Genomic DNA, 20,955 nt, shown 5'->3' with positions numbered 1-20,955 from the left:
CCAACAGCGTCACGCTTGGCTTCGCCTTACCTCACTCAAACCGGAGGCACAGCAAAGAGTGGCCAACCTGCCTTTCTCGGGGAGACCCTGTTCGGCAAGCATGCGGACGACGAAATGGCCCGCATGAAGATGGAGGCAGAGACCCTGACGGCTGTCGAGTTAGAGAAGCCTGAGAGGAAAAAGCGCCCGTTCCAGAGACGGTTCGGGGCTGCAGGAAGAGGGCATGGGCAGGCCTCGGGACAGCAGCAACAACAGCAGCAGCAGTTCCGGAAACCCTTCCAGAAGCGCCAGAAGGGTAGAGGAGGCCAGCAGTCCGCTACAGCGACCAAGGGCCCGGCTGGGTCTCGGCCCTGAGCGATTACTTCCCCTGCAACCGTTACCCACTCCAGTGGGGGGGAAGCGTTCTATTTTTTCTGGCAGAGTGGAGAAAAATTACTCAGGACAAGTGGGTGCTGAATATTGTTTGCAATGGATACAGTCTTCGGTTCATCAGCCCGCCTCCAGCGATCCCGCTGGTAAGCTCACAGTATCAACTGCGAGAGCTCCAGGCGGAGGCAGACATCCTGTTGAGGAAAAAGGTGGTGGAAGACGTACCTCTGTCTCAAAGGGGAAGGGGTCTGTACTCTCGGTTCTTCCTGGTTCGCAAGAAGGACAAGAACGAGTTCAGGCCCATTCTGGATTTGCGGCAAACAAACAAATGGATTTGCAGAGAGAAATTCCGCATGCTATCGTTGCATCAGATTTACCCTCAGCTGCAACGGGGAGACTGGCTCTGTGCCATAGACCTACAGGATGCGTACTTCCATGTGCCCATTGCACGGAAGCACAGGAAGTTCCTGCGGTTCCAAGTCGGCGCCAATCATTATCAATACACAGTACTGCCATTTGGGCTAAAGTCTGCGCCCAGGACCTTCTCGAAGTGCATGGCGGTGGTAGCTGCACACCTGCGGAGGAACAAGGTGTTTGGCTACCCGTACCTGGACGATTGGTTGATCAAGGCCGCCTCCTTCTCAGAAGCGCAAGCGCACTTCCTGAAGACGTGCGTTCTCTTGAACAAGCTGGGGTTGCACGTCAACATGTCCAAGTCTGTCCCGACTCCGGTCCAGTGCATACAGTACTTGGGGGCCTCCATCAATACGCTGTCAGCAAGCGTGTCTCCTTCGGAGGAGAGATGGCTATCACTCCTTCGGAAGGCTCAGGCTCTTATGACCGCCTCATCGACGACAGTGAGGAAGGCGTCTTCGCTGCTGGGATCGATGGCCTCATGTATCTTCCTCACTCCTCACGCACGGCTGCACATGAGACCACTGCAGGAGTGCTTGGAGGATCAGTGGGATCAGAGGACAGGTTCTTGGGACGACAAGATACGGCTGTCTCTGCATGCTCTTCAGTCGCTGAAGTGGTGGTGTTCGGCGGAAAATCTCCTCAGGGGGGGTTCCCTTCCGCAAGGACATTCCCACGAAGAGGATCGGGACGGATGCGTCTCTCCAAGGCTGGGGAGCGCATTCCGGAGACTTACAGATACAAGGAAAGTGGTCCCCGTTGGAGTCGACGTACCACATCAATTTCTTGGAACTCATGGCCGTTTACTTGGCATTGAAGGCCTTCCATCCGTCCTTCCAGACCAACTCGCTGCTGGTACAGACGGACAATACAACCACGATGTATTACCTCAACAAGCAGTGGGGGGGGGGTCGAGATCACGCACTCTGTCGCAGGAGGCGCAGTCGATCTGGCACTGGCTTCTGGCCCGAGGACTGACTATTACGGCCACGCATCTGCCAGGTGTGCAGAATGTTCAGGCGGACGCACTGAGCAGACTGATTCAAATAAACCACAAATGGGTCATAAACGACGAAGTACTAGGGGACGTCTTCGCAAGGTGGGGGACTCCAGACATAGATCTGTTCGCCGCCGCCGAAAACAGCAAATGCCGAGACTTCGCATCCAGGTACTACCAGCGGGGGACGCTGGGGAATGCACTATGGATCGAACAGCTTTCTGTATGCTTTTCCACCCATTCCCCTGATTCCGGCGGTGCTTATCAAGCTGTCCCAGTCCGGGGCACGGATGATCCAGATTGCCCCGGAATGGCCCAGACAGTGGTGGTTCACGGACCTGCTTCACCGGTCTCTCCTTCCTCACATACGGCTGCCGTGCAGGCCGGACCTTCTCACGAAGTTCGGGGGGCAGTTGGTGCACCCAAACCTCTCGTCTTTGAGTTTGGCGGCATGGCTCCTGAGATAGTGCAATATGGCCCTGTAGGAGAGTAGGGTCTGCTTTCTATGTTCACCCCCACTTTTTGCTTTTGCTTTACTGGTTTTCGACTTAGATGTGGCTGTGGGCCTGCTGATCAGACCCACAGCCCGGCTGTTCTCTCTCTAAATTGATACTATGTACTTTAGGTGCATAACCCATTTGGATAGGATCACCTTATTGGCCCCTGTACAGTGTACCTTAGGTACCCAGGGCATAGGTGTACCCTAGGCCTACCAGGGGCTGCAGCATGTATTATGCCACCCCTGGCCTGGCCTTCCATTATGACACAACTGGCTGATCACTCAGCTGGGGCAAGGTTGTGTAATCACTCCTTGCTTAGGTGTAGTATTCCTATACCTAACTTACATATAGACACATGTGTACCTATCAGCCACTCCTATGGCAGGCCTTAACAATCCTGGAGGCAGAGTGCTTGGTAACATGTGAGATGGTGCTCTAGCATGAGCTGAGCCTGTCTGCAGCTTTCGGAACCATGTCCTTATAGCTGTTCTATGATATAGCCTACCATATACTCTTAAAGTGCCTTATAATCTTAAACGGTTATGGTAACTATGGTTTGGCTTTATCAAAACATGTCGTGTAAGGTGTCTAACACTTTGGAATAATCCCCCATCCCATTTCTGGGGATGAGGATATTATCCCTCCCTTCTAGAGGGAGAAGACATGTTGTAACCTACTTACCCGGTTAAAGTTAACCAGAGCCCCAGCATCACAAAATGGATGCTGCTGCCACAGACACGAGTCTGACCTCCTGCTGCTGGGAGTGATCCCGGCAAGGGAGGCTTGGACAATAGGTTTCCTGCCTTGGGAGGTGCGAGCACAACCCCAGACAGGCCTTAGTGTATTGGGGCAGGGAGGGATGAAAAGAATGAGACATGCCTGGGGCACACAAGGTGTCCCGTGCATAGTCCAGTTCAAACCGGTGCTGGGGCACTCCAGCCCCAGTCCTGGCGCGAAACTGGACAAAGGGAAGGGGGTGTAACCACCCCCCTCCCAGGTCCCACCCATAAGGCGTGACCTAGCAGGCAACCCAGCCCACCAGATTAGTATAAGAGTGGTAGCTGGGCCCCAGGAGATTAGATTATCCTGAACCTGCAACTTGAACAGAAACTCTGCACCTTCGACATTCGACGAAAGAAGAAGACTGAAGAATCTCCCTTGTGGCCAAGGAGTGGCTACCCTGTGCAAACAGGCACCATCAAGAGACTACCCTTTGCTTTGCTGAAGTTCTACGAGGGACCGACTGCAGAGCCCGACCAGAGCCTTGACTTCCAGCCTGACAGAATAATGATGGGTATCAATACTATCCTACCATATATCTCTGAACTCATCCACTGTTCCCTTAAGACTGGGATAGTTCCTTTGAGCTGGAAAAGGGCCATTGTTAAACCTTTGAGAAAGAAACCCTCTCTGGACTTCTCCGTATTGGAGAACCTGCGTCCCATTTCATTACTACCACTGACAGCAAAGATAGCAGAAAAAATAGTAAACAAACAACTAGTGGATCACTTGGATGCTAACGCGATCCTTCATCCCTCGCAGTCAGGCTTCAGAAAGGCACACTCCACAGAATCAGCCTTGCTGATGGCTACCGAGACCCTAACAAAACTGGCGGACGAGGAGAAGACAGCTGCGCTCATCCTGTTGGATTTGAGCGCAGCTTTTGACACGGTCTCACATCCCTTACTATTACAAAGATTAGAGATTTGTGGCATACGGAGATGTGCCCTCCAGTGGCTAACCTCTTTCTTAGCCCAACGGAGTTTTCAAGTAGCACAACTCTCACACATATCGGACAGCCATCCTTTAAGACAGGGAGTCCCTCAGGGCTCTACTCTTAGCCCAACCCTGTTTAACATATATGTGGGACCGCTGGCTGAATGTGTACAAAAATATGAGTTATCGATTGTATCCTACGCCGATGATACCCAACTAATTGTGCTACTATCTCAAAATAAAGATCAAGCTGCTATCCGGTTTTCCGAATGCCTGGAAGAAGTGGCAGTCTGGATGAATGACCACTGCCTCAAATTGAATGGAAACAAAACTGAGGTTTTAGTGGTAGGTAAAACACCGAACATCTGGTCCTCTGCTTGGTGGCCAGACACATTAGGACAGGTCCCTCTCCCTAAGGAAGAAGTGAAGAATCTCGGTATCTGGGTCGACTCCAATCTATCGTTCGACAGCCAGATACGGAAAGTTGCTGGAAAGTGCTATGGAGCAATGAAAACATTGAGGAAAGTCATTGACTTGCTACCTGTAAAAGCCAGGAGAACGGTAGTTCATGCCGTAATCACATCCCAATTAGACTATGGCAATGTATTGTATCTAGGAGCCTCCAAGACAGGACTCATGAAACTTCAGAGAATACAAAATGCGGTAGCCCGCTTAGTCCTCAGCCTCCCGAGGAGAACGAATACTAGAAAAGCTCGGGCCACTCTACACTGGCTACCCATAGAAAAGAGAATTCTGTTTAAGGCTATGTGTTATATACACCGCATTCTGACAGGCAAAAGCCCCCTTTACCTCAAGTCATTGGTGTCTAGATACACCCCTGGTCGGGATCTACGATCTAGGGACATGGCCTTACTGACGATCCCGAGAATTTTCAGAGCCAGAATGGGAGCTCGCTCCTTCAGATACCTGGCGGCAAAATTATGGAACACGCTACCTATAACCATGAGAACTGAATCTAGCGAATATGTTTTTCGCAGTCAACTGAAGACAAGGTTATTTCTGAATAAAAACCTCTAAGCAAATGAATAAATAAATAAATAAATAAATAAATAAATAAACCCCTTCATGAAGTGTTTGATTATTCTTGTGGAACAGAGAGAGAATGTGTTGAAATCTGTACCTAGATATTGCTGCAATGCAAACCTTGACAGACGCATGCACCAATTATGAGTCGGAAAGCAATGGGAGATAAGGCAGAATCTGCTCCAATGATACTTCCAACAGATGTAGGTTTTACCGTTGACACCATAAACAGAATCGCTTCCATTTCAATTTGTGTGTTTTGTTTGTACTTCCGCTCTTGCCTTGGATAAGATAGTTCTACAGTCTTGAGGAACATCTAAGTCCTTGAACTCATAGAATTCAGGAACCATGCACACATGTGGAGAGAGGCTGGTTCTGGGTGTAGGACCTGGATCATGGTCGGTGTCTGCGTGGCCGGGAGACGATTGGGATTGGATTCTGACAGGAGGAGGAGCTCTGGAAATCAGTGCTGCCGGGGCTACCTGGGAGCAATGAGAATGAGTCAACAGTTCTCAGCCTTCATTTTGTTGAGAACCTTTGGTATGAACAGGAAGGGGGGGGGACGTATGCATAAATCCCATACCATCTGATCAAAAAGCCATTCCCCCACGACCCTGGGAGTGGGAATTGATTACCATAGAACTGGCATTTGTTGTTCTCATATTTCGCAAAGAGATCCAGTACTGATTTTCCCCAAAGTGAAAATATTCTTCCTAGTTCCGATTGATCCACTTTCCACTCGTGGCAGCTGCCCCTAATTCAGCTCAGTATCTGTCAAAGTATTACTCTGGACACATGTGACCCAGAGATATGTGGGTTGTCATCCAGCCCCACAGCTCTTGAGCTTCTTGGGAAAGCATCAGTAATAATGTACCCCCTTGTTTGTTGATATAATGCATGCTGATCGTATTGTCTGCATGTACCAGCACCGAACAGCCTGCTATTCTTGGAAGAAAAGCTTGCAAGGTGAGGAAGATTGCTTTCAATTCCAAGTAGTTGATGTGCACAGATTCCTGCAGGGCAAATCATCTCCCTTCTATCTGCAAATCCTGCAGATGGCCACACCAGCTGTCTAACGAGGCATCCATAGCTATAATGAAGTCTGGTATCTGGGGCGAGAACGTGAGCCCTTTTGAGAGGGGAGACATTAGAGACCACCACTCTAGCATTTCCATCATACTTAGGGTGATGCTTATGATGTCCTTGAACAATCATTCTGTTTGTATTCATTGTTTTTGTAGCTCCTCTTGAAATGACCTAGTCCTCAGGCGTGCAAGTGGTACTAGATTGATTGCAGAGGATATTATACCCAACAACGACTTGTACAGTAGTAGTAAAACAGGCTTTCTTTTGGATAATTTGGTTCCAAATTTGTTAGTCTCTACTACCTGTCTTGAGAAAGATAAGTCTTGTTCTGACTATCTACACTTCGTTAGAGGACTGAAGAACCTCCCTTGGAGTAAAGGAGTTACTCCCCTGCAAGGCAGGCACCTTAAACGCATCTGACCAGTTAGCATCTCGACAGCTCCCGAGGACTCAGGCGATTTCTGCAACACAGGAGGTGGGTTCCTAAGTGTCCCCGAGGTCGACAAGTGCTCTCAGCAAATCTGAGACCCGCAGCCCTCGTGGGGACCGTGCAACCTGTACCCCTGGACACAGTGTTCATTTGCAGCAGCAAATGTTTTTTGGCGATCCCAGAGGCTGTGCTCTGGGTTACTTGTAGTCCAGACCCCGAGCAGTATTTCCACCGAAGATTTCCAGCCTACACTCCACGAGCGTTCCGTGGGCTGGTATTTTGTGATTCAGCTCAAGGTCCCTTCATGATCCTTGGTCCGTTGGCCTGTGGGTCCATGTGAAGGTAACTTTGACTTTCAGTGAGCTTTCCTGGTTGCTCCAGACGTGCCCTGACTCTCCATCACTTGGGGAGCCCCCAGGACCTTGCTGGTCCACACCGAAGCATCTTTTCTGACCGCATGGGTTGCAGTTGCCAAGGCTTGTAGGTGTTCAATCTGGACACTGACCCCCCCCCCCCCCTTCAGCACTCTACATCGTTTGTGGGCAGCTCGCATGCGGACTTTGGTCGTCGTCGATGTCTCCTGGTGCCCATGGCTGCTGAGTCTAGCTACACCTCTTCTCACCTGAAACACCCGACATCGGTGGGCATTCGTCTATCTTGCCCCTGGTCACTGTGAAGTGACCCAGACTCTGTCCTCTCTGCTTTCAGGTTCTTCTCAGCTCCGATACAGGCTTGGATCACACCGGACACTTTTCAGCTTCCCGGCAGCAGCATTTCTTCGCATCACGCCATTGAACTCAACGAGCGTTTCCGACACCACTTGACCCCTATGCACCTGGCTCCTCTGGGTTAGTTAACACGGGTACCTCAGTACTCTCAAGGGTGCTGGCCTTAGAACCTTCTATGTTCCAAAGGGTTGCCTTGAAGTCCTCTCCTAAGTGTCCATAATCTTTAAAATTCCAACTGCGACTTTCCAATAGAGTTGTACGGAACTCTTGTCTGTGTTCTCACACTACACACGTCCTCTGTGGGTCCCCTGTGTCACTACCTTGGGTGGTTCCTTGGGGTCCCAGCGATTCTACGTGCTCAAGACACGGTCTAATCAAGCCGGGGTTGTTATACCACTTTCTTAGTATATGGTTCGGTCTCCCCCTGGAACCCACTGTGTATTGTGCTATTTACTGTTGTTGTAGTGCTTTAATATTGTGTATCTTGTGCTCTAATCTCATAAAGAGGTTAGTAGAGAGTGTTTAGTAATAAATACATATATTTTATATATCTTGTGTGGTTCTCCTTTCATTTGGTCATTCAGGAGGTTATAATCTGGTAAACCAAGCTGCTTTGCATTCCTTTGAGACTTAGCCTGAAGGCTGCTCTCCATAGCAACCACAAGGATAGCGTTCAATAAAGGTTGTCTTTAACCTAATCATCAATAAGGGTCGTTTGGACTGGTGCAAGGTGCCCACTTTAATTAGTGGACAGCATATACCAAGCCAACTTCTCACATAAGCCATGTTCAGGATATGGACTGTACATCAGGCCTAAAAGGACGTCGTTTTAAGCCACCCTGCCGTCTCAAGAACGCTGCCCCTGCCAGCTGACGGAAACCTGTGGAAGCAGTGTCCATTGCACAATCAATTACTTCAGAAGATGTTCTTTCTCCTCCTTGAAGGTTTCTTTTAGCTTCGATCATTCATCTCCTAGCACGAGATACATCAGTACACTCATGTCGGACCAGAATTGTCGTGCATACCGATCCAAAATGCCAAGAAAATTAACAGCCTGGATGATAATGGCAGACATCATGGAGAACCTTCTGCCTAGATTGTCTAGGCACCTGCCTTCACGATCTGGTGGAGTTGAGACTGACGTATACAGATTTTTAGATTGATGTTGAGCCACTTGGGCAACTACAGAGCCCGGCTTTGGGTGACCCACTAAACAGGCAGGTGAATTCTCACATGCCTTTATTTTTTATCCATTCGCTGCAATACCACTGCCAATGTGGCTAGATTCGTCATTATCCTTACACCTTCTTCCCAAATATAATCCACTACGGGAATAGCACGCACTGACTTCCTTGTCTGCTCCGTGAAGTTATATATGTAACAATCTGTGTGTTTGACAGTCATTGGCAGTTTGAACCTCTTAGCAGCACTCTCCAAGAGGTTGTGGAATCGCACTATATCGTTCGGAGGAGAGTCCACTGGGTGTGCAACTGGTGGGGATGGAGTAGGAACTAGGTAGTCATTCCAATCCGGGTTGGATGGGTCATCAGCAATTTGACCCTCTTCCTGATCGTCATCTCTTGATATAGGATCATCCTTTAGAGGCTTGCCAATGCCAGATGGAGATGTTTTATCCTAGGAGTTACTGTGGTGCGATCGGTCACTGTGTTCTTGGTGATGGGAGTGGTGGAACACTAGGCTGTGCTGGCGGCAGTGGTATAACTGGCTATGGAAAAATTACTGATATTCACGGAGCATACCCTGTAGACCTTGCAATAAGGATAGTGGCACCTGCACAATCAATTCTCGTGAAGGCGAGTGTTCATGAGGTCTCTGCCTTTCAGAGTATATAGTTTCACAGTAACCTTGATAATAGGTTTCTTCCCCCTCATAGTCGTCTTCATCCTGACACTTTACATGCAATTCTGAGGGACTATGGACTGCCCTAAATGGTCTCATCTTCAGCATCATCGGCAGTGTCGTCGAGGTACGTCTTTCACTCTCGTCAACAAGGCGGTCGTCAACGGTATGTTCATCAATGGAGTCATTGTCAATGGGGCTGTCATCATCTTTCACTCGACGACTATGTACTCGTCGACAGATGGGTGCAGTCAAAAATCTAGAGGACGTGGTCTATATTGTCGTAATCAATGCCATTGTAAAGGTGGTCATCGTCATCAACAATACATTTGGGGACGATGACGTGGTTGTCATCAAGGCAATGGAGGCCTTGGTTTTAGCTCTTGCCTTCGACTGATCTGTGGAGGATTTTGAAGAGTGTACTCCAGGTTTCAGACCTGGTGGCTCAGACAAAGAAGTTCCTGACGAAATTCTACTTAAAATAAATAATTTAACTGTCCTTTATGGACTTCCTGGGAGCCTCTTGAATCCCTTGCTCCTTTGACCTCTTCCTTTTTTGTGACCTTATGTGAGAGGTTGATGGAGTGTCACTGTCCTCTTCAGAGGTGGTAATTCTTTTTGCTTTTTGAAGCCATAAGAGCAGCCTTCCATCTCGATCATTAATATTTTAGTAAAGAAGGTGCAGTCTTTAACCTTATGAGGAAGGTAAAGGCAATAAATACAATCCTTGTGGGGGATCATCTGTATGAAGACGTTTCCTCCCACAACTGCTGTAGGGTCTAAAGGGCCCTTTTTTTTTTTTTTTTAGGCGTTTCAGGCTTGGGAGTAATACAAATGAAGTTTCACAATGCCAGTTGGTAGATAACCGAGTAGAGCTCAGGAAGACCGCTTTCACATGACGTGCGGTAGAAAATCTGAGGGAACTTGCCTCTCTTTGGAGTTTTTTTTTTAGATGGTGCGGTCTCCTGATTGGTTAAAACATGGTCCTTATTTCAAAAGAACATAGAAAGGCTCCTAATGTGACTGTACATCGTCATTGTGGCCTATGTTAAGGATACATACTGCTTTATATGGTACCGTGGGACTCCAACTTCGACGACGGGGAATGATTAAAGTATGTGAATCTATGAAAGATCCAATACTGGAGTAACATAAAAGATTCAAAGTTGGAGAAATATAGATTACCGCCATATCCCACATTCGTATGAACAATGACTCAATGTTTCCAATATTAAATCTGTAGTTCTCACAAACAAGCTTTGTGTTTAAAAAAAATATATTTGTTGCAGTTTTTCCTAACGAAATCTCTCACTTTAAAATAAGATGCTTCCAAACCCCCAAGATCCAATCAAATTTTCGGGTATCAGAAGCCATCCTTTAGAGACCAATCTCCTTATCTACCCTCCATGGATGAAATTGTGTTTCTCGGGTGGAGACGTCTAGCAAACTTGTGCACGTCCATTAAACATTATCTAGAGGGACGCACTTTCCAGAAATGGGACAGTGATTGTAGTATCTGATTGAGCGTAGAAATCAGAGGGACCCGTGCTCAGAGGCACACATTAAGCAAACAAACATTAAAACAAATTGTAAAGAGGAAAAGCAGAAGTGAGCGAGAATCACAGCTTGCAATGGGATGATTCACATAGGGAATGTTCCCCAGTAGTGATCTAGCTTTTTAGGGTCAAACATCCATTCTCATAATGAGAAGAGACAAAAAAGTGTTTAATAAACAGAGTCAGCGACTAAGTTAAGGCTTAAAACTGAAGTCGGCAGTGTAAATTAGCTACAAACACTTGTGCTTAACCTGCATCTAGCAGCGAAAGTCCGGAATATAACTTTCCGTAGATAATTGAGCTTGCAGTCAGTGCAGCATCTGGAGTATCACTTTCTTACCTGAGGGTTTCGGGATCCAGTCAGAACTTCGCAAAGTGCCAGGAGCACAGCAGGGTCTTTGAATGCCTCCTTCAGCTGTGCAGTCGCCTGCAAGATAGAAGGCATCTTCGTATTAGGACGGGAGTGGGATGCTGAAGAGAACAAATGGAGACATGTGGTACAAAGTAATGACAAACATAAACAGACCCAGATGGAGAGCCTGTGAGTTGTTGAGGATGAGGGGAAAAGCTGTATAGAGAAGATGTGGAAGAACACAAAGCATGGGACTTGGGTATCCAAACACAGAAAAATAGTGCTAAATCACAAAAGCAGGCAATTAACTACCAGCTGAATACACGGTCAATGGGACTGAGTGGAAACTGAAACAAGCACAGACAATGGAATCTCAAATAGGCATGTTTCGATGAGTTAGGTCAGTGCCCACATGATAAACTGGAAAATACATTTTATTGCTAAAAGAGGCAAATAATGAATCAGCATAGAGGTAATGACTTCATCACATAAACAGAAATGAGAATCTCAAAAAGTAAAACATACTGACCAGGCACAGGGTTCATTGCCACAGAACAGAATGCAGACAGGCACTTAGTGAGCCTAAACACAGGGAAATTAACCAATATAATGCGAGCGATGCAGGACAGAGAAACACCCATGAATCACAAAACAAAAGTAAACAAGCATTGGCATAGCCAATAGGTCTCGCTTTTGGGACCTTCTAAGTATTTAGTTATGCAGCACAATATCTTGGTGCAACCACATCAACTGTTGTGTGGCTAAACACTTATAAGGTCCCAAAGGCGAGACCTATTGGCTATGCCAATGCTTGGTGTGGTTGTGTGTGTGGGGTTGGGTCTGTGTGGGGTTGGGTCTGTGTGGGGTTGGGTCTGTGTGGTTGTGGTGTGTGTGGTGGTGGTGGTTGTGCATGTTGTGTGTGGTGGTGGTGGTGGTGGTTGTGGTGTGTGTGGGGTTGTGGTGTGTGGGGGGTTGTGGTATGTGTGGGGTTGTGGTGTGTGTGGTTGTGGTGTGTGTGGTTGTGGTGTGTGTGTGTGGTGGGTGGGTGTGTGTGTGGTGGTGGTTGTCTGTGTGTGGTGGTGGTTGTCTGTGTGTGTGTGTGGTTGTGGTGTGTGTGGTTGTGGTGTGTGTGGTTGTGGTGTGTGTGGTTGTGGTGTGTGGTTGTGGTGTGTGTGGTTGTGGTTGTGGTGTGTGTGGTTGTGGTGTGTGGTTGTGGTGTGTGTGGTTGGGAGCAGGTGTGTGTGGTGGGTGTGTGTGTGTGGTGGTGGTTGTGTGCGTGTGTGGTGGTGGCTGTGTGCGTGTGTGGTGGTGGCTGTGTGCGCGTGTGGTGGTGGTTGTGTGCGTGTGGTGGTGGTTGTGTGCGTGTGGTGGTGGTCGTGTGCGGTGGTGGTCGTGTGTGTGGTGGTGGTCATGTGTGTGTGTGGTGGTGGTCATGTGTGTGTGTGGTGGTGGTCATGTGTGTGTGTGGGTGGTGGTGGGTGTGTGTGTGGTGGTGGTGTGTGTGTGTGTGGTGGTGGTTGTGTGTGTGTGGTGGTGGTTGTGTGTGGTGGTGGTTGTGTGTGTGTGGTGGTTGTGTGTGTGTGTGGTGGTTGTGTGTGTGTGGTGGTTGTGTGTGTGTGGTGGTGGTCGTGTGTGTGGTGGTGGTCATGTGTGTGTGGTGGTGGTCATGTGTGTGTGGTGGTGGTCATGTGTGTGTGTGGTGGTGGTCGTGTGTGTGTGTGGTGGTGGTCGTGTGTGTGTGTGGTGGTGGTCGTGTGTGTGTGTGGTGGTGGTCGTGTGTGTGTGTGGTGGTGGTCGTGTGTGTGGTGGTGGTCGTGTGTGTGTGGTGGTGGTGGTCGTGTGTGTGTGGTGGTGGTGGTCGTGTGTGTGTGGTGGTGGTCGTGTGTGTGTGGTGGTGGTCGTGTGTGTGTGTGGCGGTGGTCGTGTGTGTGTGGTGGTGGTCCTGTGTGTGTGTGGTGGTGGTCGTGTGTGTGTGTGGTGGTGGTCGTGTGTGTGTGTGGTGGTGGTCGTGTGTGTGTGTGGTGGTGGTCGTGTGTGTGTGGTGGTGGTCGTGTGTGTGTGTGGTGGTGGTCGTGTGTGTGTGTGGTGGTGGTCGTGTGTGTGTGGTGGTGGTCGTGTGTGTGTGGTGGTGGTCGTGTGTGTGGTGGTCGTGTGTGTGTGGTGGTGGTGGTGGTCGTGTGTGTGTGGTGGTGGTGGTCGTGTGTGTGGTGGTCGTGTGTGTGTGGTGGTGGTGGTCGTGTGTGTGTGTGGTGGTGGTGGTGTGTGTGTGTGGTGGTGGTGGTGTGTGTGTGTGGTGGTGGTGGTGGTCGTGTGTGTGTGGTGGTGGTGGTCATGTGTGTGGTGGTGGTGTGTGTGTGTGGTGGGTGTGTGTGGTGGTGGTTGTGTGCGTGTGTGGTGGTGGCTGTGTGCGTGTGTGGTGGTGGTTGTGTGCGTGTGGTGGTGGTTGTGTGCGTGTGGTGGTTGTGTGCGTGTGGTGGTGGTCGTGTGTGTGGTGGTGGTGGTCGTGTGTGTGGTGGTGGTCGTGTGTGTGGTGGTGGTGGTCGTGTGTGTGGTGGTGGTCGTGTGTGTGGTGGTGGTCGTGTGTGTGTGTGTGGTGGTGGTCGTGTGTGTGTGTGTGGTGGTGGTCGTGTGTGTGTGTGGTGGTGGTCGTGTGTGTGTGTGGTGGTGGTCGTGTGTGTGTGGTGGTGGTCGTGTGTGTGTATGGTGGTCGTGTGTGTGTGTGGTGGTGGTCGTGTGTGTGTGGTGGTGGTCGTGTGTGGTGGTGGTCGTGTGTGTGTGGTGGTGGTCGTGTGTGTGTGGTGGTGGTCGTGTGTGTGGTGGTGGTCGTGTGTGTGTGTGGTGGTGGTCGTGTGTGTGTGTGGTGGTGGTCGTGTGTGTGTGTGGTGGTGGTCGTGTGTGTGTGGTGGTGGTCGTGTGTGTGTGGTGGTGGTCGTGTGTGTGTGGTGGTGGTCGTGTGTGTGTGGTGGTGGTCGTGTGTGTGTGGTGGTGGTCGTGTGTGTGGTGGTGGTCGTGTGTGTGGTGGTGGTCGTGTGTGTGGTGGTGGTCGTGTGTGTGTGGTGGTGGTGTGTGTGTGGTGGTGGTCGTGTGTGTGTGTGTGGTGGTGGTCGTGTGTGTGTGTGGTGGTGGTCGTGTGTGTGTGTGTGGTGGTGGTCGTGTGTGTGTGTGGTGGTGGTCGTGTGTGTGTGGTGGTGGTCGTGTGTGTGTGTGGTGGTGGTCGTGTGTGTGTGGTGGTGGTCGTGTGTGTGTGGTGGTGGTCGTGTGTGTGTGGTGGTGGTCGTGTGTGTGTGGTGGTGGTCGTGTGTGGTGGTGGTCGTGTGTGTGTGGTGGTGGTCGTGTGTGTGGTGGTGGTCGTGTGTGTGGTGGTGGTCGTGTGTGTGTGTGGTGGTCGTGTGTGTGTGTGGTGGTGGTCGTGTGTGTGTGTGGTGGTGGTCGTGTGTGTGTGGTGGTGGTCGTGTGTGTGTGGTGGTGGTCGTGTGTGTGTGGTGGTGGTCGTGTGTGTGGTGGTCGTGTGTGTGTGGTGGTGGTGGTCGTGTGTGTGTGGTGGTGGTGGTCGTGTGTGTGGTGGTCGTGTGTGTGTGGTGGTGGTGGTCGTGTGTGTGTGGTGGTGGTGGTGTGTGTGTGTGTGGTGGTGGTGGTGGTGGTCGTGTGTGTGTGGTGGTGGTGGTCGTGTGTGTGGTGGTCGTGTGTGTGTGGTGGTGGTCGTGTGTGTGGTGGTGGTTGTGTGTGTGGTGGTGGTGGTTGTGTGTGTGTGGTTGTGTGTGTGTGGTTGTGGTGTATGTGGTTGTGGTGTGTGTGGTTGTGGTGTGTGTGGTTGTGTGTGTGTGGTTGTGTGTGTGTGGGTGTGTGTGTGGGTGTGTGTGGGGTGGTGTGTGTGGGGTGGTGTGTGTGGGGTGGTGTGTGTGGGGTGGTGTGTGTGGGGTGGTATGTGTGGGGTGGTATGTGTGGGGTGGTATGTGAGGGGTGGTATGTGAGGGGTGGTATGTGTGGTTGTGTGTGTGGTGTGTGGTTGGGAGCAGTGTGTGGTTGTGTGTGTGGTGGTGGTGTGCGTGTGTGGTGGTGGCTGTGTGCGTGTGTGGTGGTGGTTGTGTGCATGTGGTGGTGGTTGTGTGCGTGTGGTGGTGGTCGTGTGCGTGTGGTGGTGGTCGTGTGTGTGGTGGTGGTCGTGTGTGTGGTGGTGGTCGTGTGTGTGGTGGTGGTCGTGTGTGTGTGGTGGTGGTCGTGTGTGTGTGTGTGTGTGTGTAGTGGTGTGTGTGTGGTGTGTGTGTGGGTGGGTGTGTGTGTGGTGGGTGGGTATGTGGTAGGTGTGTGTGTGGTGGGTGTGTGTGTGTGGTGTGTGTGTGTGGTGGTGTGTGTGTGGTGGGTGTGTGTGTGTGGTGTGTGTGTGGTGGTGTGTGTGTGGTGGTGGTCGTGTGTGTGTGGTGGTGGTCGTGTGTGTGTGGTGGTGGTCGTGTGTGTGTGGTGGTGGTCGTGTGTGTGGTGGTGGTGGTCGTGTGTGTGTGGTGGTGGTCGTGTGTGTGTGGTGGTGGTCGTGTGTGTGTGGTGGTGGTCGTGTGTGTGTGGTGGTGGTCGTGTGTGTGTGGTGGTGGTCGTGTGTGTGTGGTGGTGGTCGTGTGTGTGTGGTGGTGGTCGTGTGTGTGGTGGTGGTCGTGTGTGTGGTGGTGGTCGTGTGTGTGTGGTGGTGGTGTGTGTGTGGTGGTGGTCGTGTGTGTGTGGTGGTGGCTGTGTGTGTGGTGGTGGTTGTGTGTGTGTGGTGGTTGTGTGTGTGTGGTGGGTGTGTGTGTGTGTGTGGTGGTGGTGGTGGTGGTGGTTGTGTGGTTGTGTGTGTGGTGGTGGTGTGTGTGGTGTGTGTGTGTGGTGGTGTGTGTGGTGGTGTGTGTGTGGTGGTGTGTGTGGTGGTGGTGTGTGTGGTGGTGGTGTATGTGGTGGTGGTGTGTGTGTGGTGGTGTGTGTGTGGTGGTGTGTGTGTGGTGGTGTGTGTGTGGTGGTGTGTGTGTGTGTGGTGGTGGTCGTGTGTGTGTGTGGTGGTGGTCGTGTGTGTGGTGGTGGTGATGTGTGTGTGTGGTGGTGGTGATGTGTGTGTGTGGTGGTGGTCGTGTGTGTGTGTGTGGTGGTGGCTGTGTGTGTGTGGTGGTGGATATGTGTGTGTGTGTGGTAGATGTGTGTGTGTGGTTGTGGTGTGTGTATGTGGTTGTGGTGTGTGTGTGGTTGTGGTGTGTGTGTGGTTGTGGTATGTGTGTGTGGTGGTGGTTGTGTGTGTGTGGTCGTGTGTGGTGGTGGTGTGTGTGTGGTGGTTGTGTGTGTGGTGGTGGCTGTGTGTGTGGTGGTGGTTGTGTGTGGTGTGTGTGGTTGTGTGTGTGTGGTGTGGTGTGTGTGGTTGTGGTGTGTGTGGTTGTGGTGGTTGTGTGTGTGGTGGTGGTTGTGTGTGTGTGGTGGTGGTTCTGTGTGTGGTGGTGGTTGTGTGTGGTGGTGGTTGTGTGTGGTGGTGGTTGTGTGTGTGTGGTTGTGTGTGGTTGTGTGTGTGTGGTTGTGTGTGTGTGGGTGTGTGTGTGTGGGTGTGGTTGTGGTGTGTGTATGTGTGGTTGTGGTGTGTGTGTGTGTGTGTGTGTGTGGTGGTGGTTGTGTGTGTGGTCGTGTGTGTGGTGGTGGTTGTGTGTGTGTGGTGGTGGCTGTGTGTGTGTGGTGGTGGCTGTGTGTGTGGTGGTGGTTGTGTGTGTGTGGTGGTTGTGTGTGTGTGGTGGGTGTGTGTGTGTGTGTGGTGGTGGTGGTGGTGGTTGTGTGTGTGGTGGTGTGTGTGTGGTGGTGTGTGTGTGGTGGTGTGTGTGTGGTGGTGTGTGTGTGGTGGTGTGTGTGTGGTGGTGTGTGTGTGTGTGTGGTGGTGGTCGTGTGTGTGTGTGTGGTGGTGGTGGTCGTGTGTGTGGTGGTGGTCATGTGTGTGTGTGTGGTGGTGGTCATGTGTGTGTGTGTGGTGGTGGTCGTGTGTGTGGTGGTGGTGATGTGTGTGTGTGGTGGTGGTCGTGTGTGTGTGTGTGGTGGTGGCTGTGTGTGTGTGGTGGTGGATATGTGTGTGTGTGTGTGGTAGATGTGTGTGTGTGGTGGTGTGTGTGTGTGTGTGTGTGGTGGTGGTCGTGTGTGTGGTGGTGGTGGTGTGTGTGGTGGTGGTGGTGGTCGTGTGTGTGGTGGTGGTGGTCGTGTGTGTGTGGTGGTGGTTGTGTGTGGTGGTTGTGTGTGGTGGTGGTGGTGGTGGTTGTGTGTGTGGTGGTGGTTGTGTGTGTGGTGGTGGTGGTTGTGTGTGGTGTGTGTGGTTGTGTGTATGTGGTTGTGTGTGGTTGTGGTGTGTGTGGTGTGTGTGGTTGTGGTGTGTGTGGTTGTGTGGGTGGTGGTGGGTGTGTGTGTGGTGGTGGTGGTGGTTGTGTGTGGTGGTGGTCGTGGTTGTGTGTGGTGGTGGTCGTGTGTGTGGTGGTGGTGGTGGTCGTGTGTGTGGTCGTGTGTGTGTGGTGGTGTGTGTGAGTGTGGTGGTGGTTGTGTGTGTGTGGTGGTGGTTGTGTGTGGTGGTGGTTGTGTGTGTGTGGTGGTTGTGTGTGTGTGGTGGTGGTTGTGTGTGTGTGTGTGGTGGTGGTTGTGTGTGTGTGGTGGTGGTTGTGTGTGTGTGGTGGTGGCTGTGTGTGTGGTGGTGGTTGTGTGTGTGTGGTGGTTGTGTGTGTGTGGTGGGTGTGTGTGTGTGGTGGGTGTGTGTGTGTGTGTGTGGTGGTGGTGGTGGTGGTTGTGTGGTTGTGTGTGTGGTGGTGGTGTGTGTGGTGTGTGTGTGTGGTGGTGTGTGTGGTGGTGTGTGTGGTGGTGTGTGTGTGGTGGTGTGTGTGGTGGTGGTGTGTGTGGTGGTGGTGGTGGTCGTGTGTGTGTGGTGGTGGTCGTGTGTGTGTGGTGGTGGTCGTGTGTGTGTGGTGGTGGTCGTGTGTGTGTGGTGGTGGTCGTGTGTGTGTGGTGGTGGTCGTGTGTGTGGTGGTGGTCATGTGTGTGGTGGTGGTCGTGTGTGTGTGGTGGTGGTGTGTGTGTGGTGGTGGTCGTGTGTGTGTGGTGGTGGCTGTGTGTGTGGTGGTGGTTGTGTGTGTGTGGTGGTTGTGTGTGTGTGGTGGGTGTGTGTGTGTGTGTGGTGGTGGTGGTGGTGGTGTGGTTGTGTGTGTGGTGGTGGTGTGTGTGGTGTGTGTGTGGTGGTGTGTGTGGTGGTGTGTGTGTGGTGGTGTGTGTGGTGGTGGTGTGTGTGGTGGTGGTGTGTGTGGTGGTGGTGTGTGTGGTGGTGGTGTGTGTGTGGTGGTGTGTGTGTGGTGGTGTGTGTGTGGTGGTGTGTGTGTGGTGGTGTGTGTGTGTGTGGTGGTGGTCGTGTGTGTGTGGTGGTGGTCGTGTGTGTGGTGGTGGTGATGTGTGTGTGTGGTGGTGGTCGTGTGTGTGTGTGTGGTGGTGGCTGTGTGTGTGTGGTGGTGGATATGTGTGTGTGTGTGTGGTAGATGTGTGTGTGTGGTGGTGTGTGTGTGTGTGTGTGTGGTGGTGGTCGTGTGTGTGTGGTGGTGGTGGTGTGTGTGGTGGTGGTGGTGGTCGTGTGTGGTGGTGGTCATGTGTGTGTGGTGGTGGTTGTGTGTGGTGGTTGTGTGTGGTGGTGGTGGTTGTGTGTGTGGTGGTGGTTGTGTGTGTGGTGGTGGTTGTGTGTGGTGTGTGGTTGTGTGTATGTGGTTGTGTGTGGTTGTGGTGTGTGTGGTGTGTGTGGTTGTGGTGTGTGTGGTTGTGTGGGTGGTGGTGGGTGTGTGTGTGGTGGTGGTGGTTGTGTGTGGTGGTGGTCGTGGTTGTGTGTGGTGGTGGTCGTGTGTGTGGTGGTGGTGGTGGTCGTGTGTGTGGTCGTGTGTGTGTGGTGGTGGTGTGTGTGTGTGTGGTGGTGGTTGTGTGTGTGTGGTGGTGGTTGTGTGTGGTGGTGGTTGTGTGTGTGTGGTGGTTGTGTGTGTGTGGTGGTGGTTGTGTGTGTGTGTGGTGGTGGTGGTTGTGTGTGTGTGGTGGTGGTTGTGTGTGTGTGTGTGTGGTGGTTGTGTGTGTGTGGTGGTTGTGTGTGTGTGTGGTGGTGGTTGTGTGTGTGTGTGGTGGTTGTGTGTGTGTGTGTGTGTGGTGGTTGTGTGTGTGTGTGTGGTAGTTGTGTGTGTGTGTGTGGTGGTTGTGTGTGTGTGTGGTGGTTGTGTGTGTGTGTGGTGGTTGTGTGTGTGTGTGTGGTGGTTGTGTGTGTGTGTGTGTGGTGGTGGTTGTGTGTGTGTGTGGTGGTGGTTGTGTGTGTGTGTGGTGGTGGTTGTGTGTGTGTGGTGGTGGTTGTGTGTGTGTGGTGGTGGTTGTGTGTGTGTGGTGGTGGTTGTGTGTGTGGTGGTGGTTGTGTGTGTGTGGTTGTGGTGTGTGTGGTTGTGGTGTGTGTGGTTGTGGTGTGTGTGGTTGTGATGTGTGTGGTTGTGGTGTGTGTGGTTGTGGTGTGGTTGTGGTGTGTGTGTGTGGTGGTGGTTGTGTGTGTGTGGTCGTGTGTGGTGGTGGTGTGTGTGTGGTGGTTGTGTGTGTGGTGGTGGCTGTGTGTGTGGTGGTGGTTGTGTGTGGTGTGTGTGGTTGTGTGTGTGTGGTGTGGTGTGTGTGGTTGTGGTGTGTGTGGTTGTGGTGGTTGTGTGTGTGGTGGTGGTTGTGTGTGTGTGGTGGTGGTTCTGTGTGTGGTGGTGGTTGTGTGTGGTGGTGGTTGTGTGTGTGTGGTTGTGTGTGGTTGTGTGTGTGTGGTTGTGTGTGTGTGGGTGTGTGTGTGGGTGTGGTTGTGGTGTGTGTATGTGTGGTTGTGGTGTGTGTGTGTGTGTGTGTGTGGTGGTGGTTGTGTGTGTGGTCGTGTGTGTGGTGGTGGTTGTGTGTGTGTGGTGGTGGCTGTGTGTGTGTGGTGGTGGCTGTGTGTGTGGTGGTGGTTGTGTGTGTGTGGTGGTTGTGTGTGTGTGGTGGGTGTGTGTGTGTGTGTGTGGTGGTGGTGGTGGTGGTGGTTGTGTGGTTGTGTGTGGTGGTGTGTGTGTGGTGGTGTGTGTGTGGTGGTGTGTGTGTGGTGGTGTGTGTGTGTGGTGGTGTGTGTGTGTGTGGTGGTGGTGGTCGTGTGTGTGTGTGTGTGGTGGTGGTCGTGTGTGTGGTGGTGGTCATGTGTGTGTGTGTGGTGGTGGTCATGTGTGTGTGTGTGGTGGTGGTCGTGTGTGTGGTGGTGGTGATGTGTGTGTGTGGTGGTGGTCGTGTGTGTGTGTGTGGTGGTGGCTGTGTGTGTGTGGTGGTGGATATGTGTGTGTGTGTGTGGTAGATGTGTGTGTGTGGTGGTGTGTGTGTGTGTGTGTGTGTGGTGGTGGTCGTGTGTGTGTGGTGGTGGTGGTGTGTGTGGTGGTGGTGGTGGTCGTGTGTGTGGTGGTGGTGGTGGTCGTGTGTGTGTGGTGGTGGTTGTGTGGTGGTTGTGTGTGGTGGTGGTGGTTGTGTGTGTGGTGGTGGTTGTGTGTGGTGTGTGTGGTTGTGTGTATGTGGTTGTGTGTGGTTGTGGTGTGTGTGGTGTGTGTGGTTGTGGTGTGTGTGGTTGTGTGGGTGGTGGTGGGTGTGTGTGTGGTGGTGGTGGTTGTGTGTGGTGGTGGTCGTGGTTGTGTGTGGTGGTGGTCGTGTGTGTGGTGGTGGTGGTGGTCGTGTGTGTGGTCGTGTGTGTGTGGTGGTGGTGTGTGTGTGTGTGGTGGTGGTTGTGTGTGTGTGGTGGTGGTTGTGTGTGGTGGTGGTTGTGTGTGTGTGGTGGTTGTGTGTGTGTGGTGGTGGTTGTGTGTGTGTGTGGTGGTGGTTGTGTGTGTGTGTGTGGTGGTTGTGTGTGTGTGGTGGTTGTGTGTGTGTGTGGTG

The 20,955-nt window shown here is 51.8% G+C and overlaps 1 protein-coding gene across 1 annotated transcript in view; it reads right to left on the bottom strand.

Moving 5' to 3' along the window:
• The window catches only part of IPO4 (importin 4), a 3,494,625-nt gene that overhangs the window by 3,310,836 nt on the left and 162,834 nt on the right, over positions 1-20,955 (bottom strand). The window contains exon 2 of the mRNA XM_085624107.1: positions 11,041-11,127. Within this exon, the coding sequence (XP_085480233.1) occupies positions 11,041-11,127 (87 nt within the window). The remainder of the gene's footprint in view (positions 1-11,040; positions 11,128-20,955) is intronic.

This window comes from Triturus cristatus, chromosome 1_1 (assembly GCF_964204655.1).
Source record: "Triturus cristatus chromosome 1_1, aTriCri1.1, whole genome shotgun sequence".
Classification (NCBI taxonomy): Eukaryota; Metazoa; Chordata; class Amphibia; order Caudata; family Salamandridae; genus Triturus; species Triturus cristatus.
This window is presented reverse-complemented; position numbering and strand designations above follow the sequence as displayed.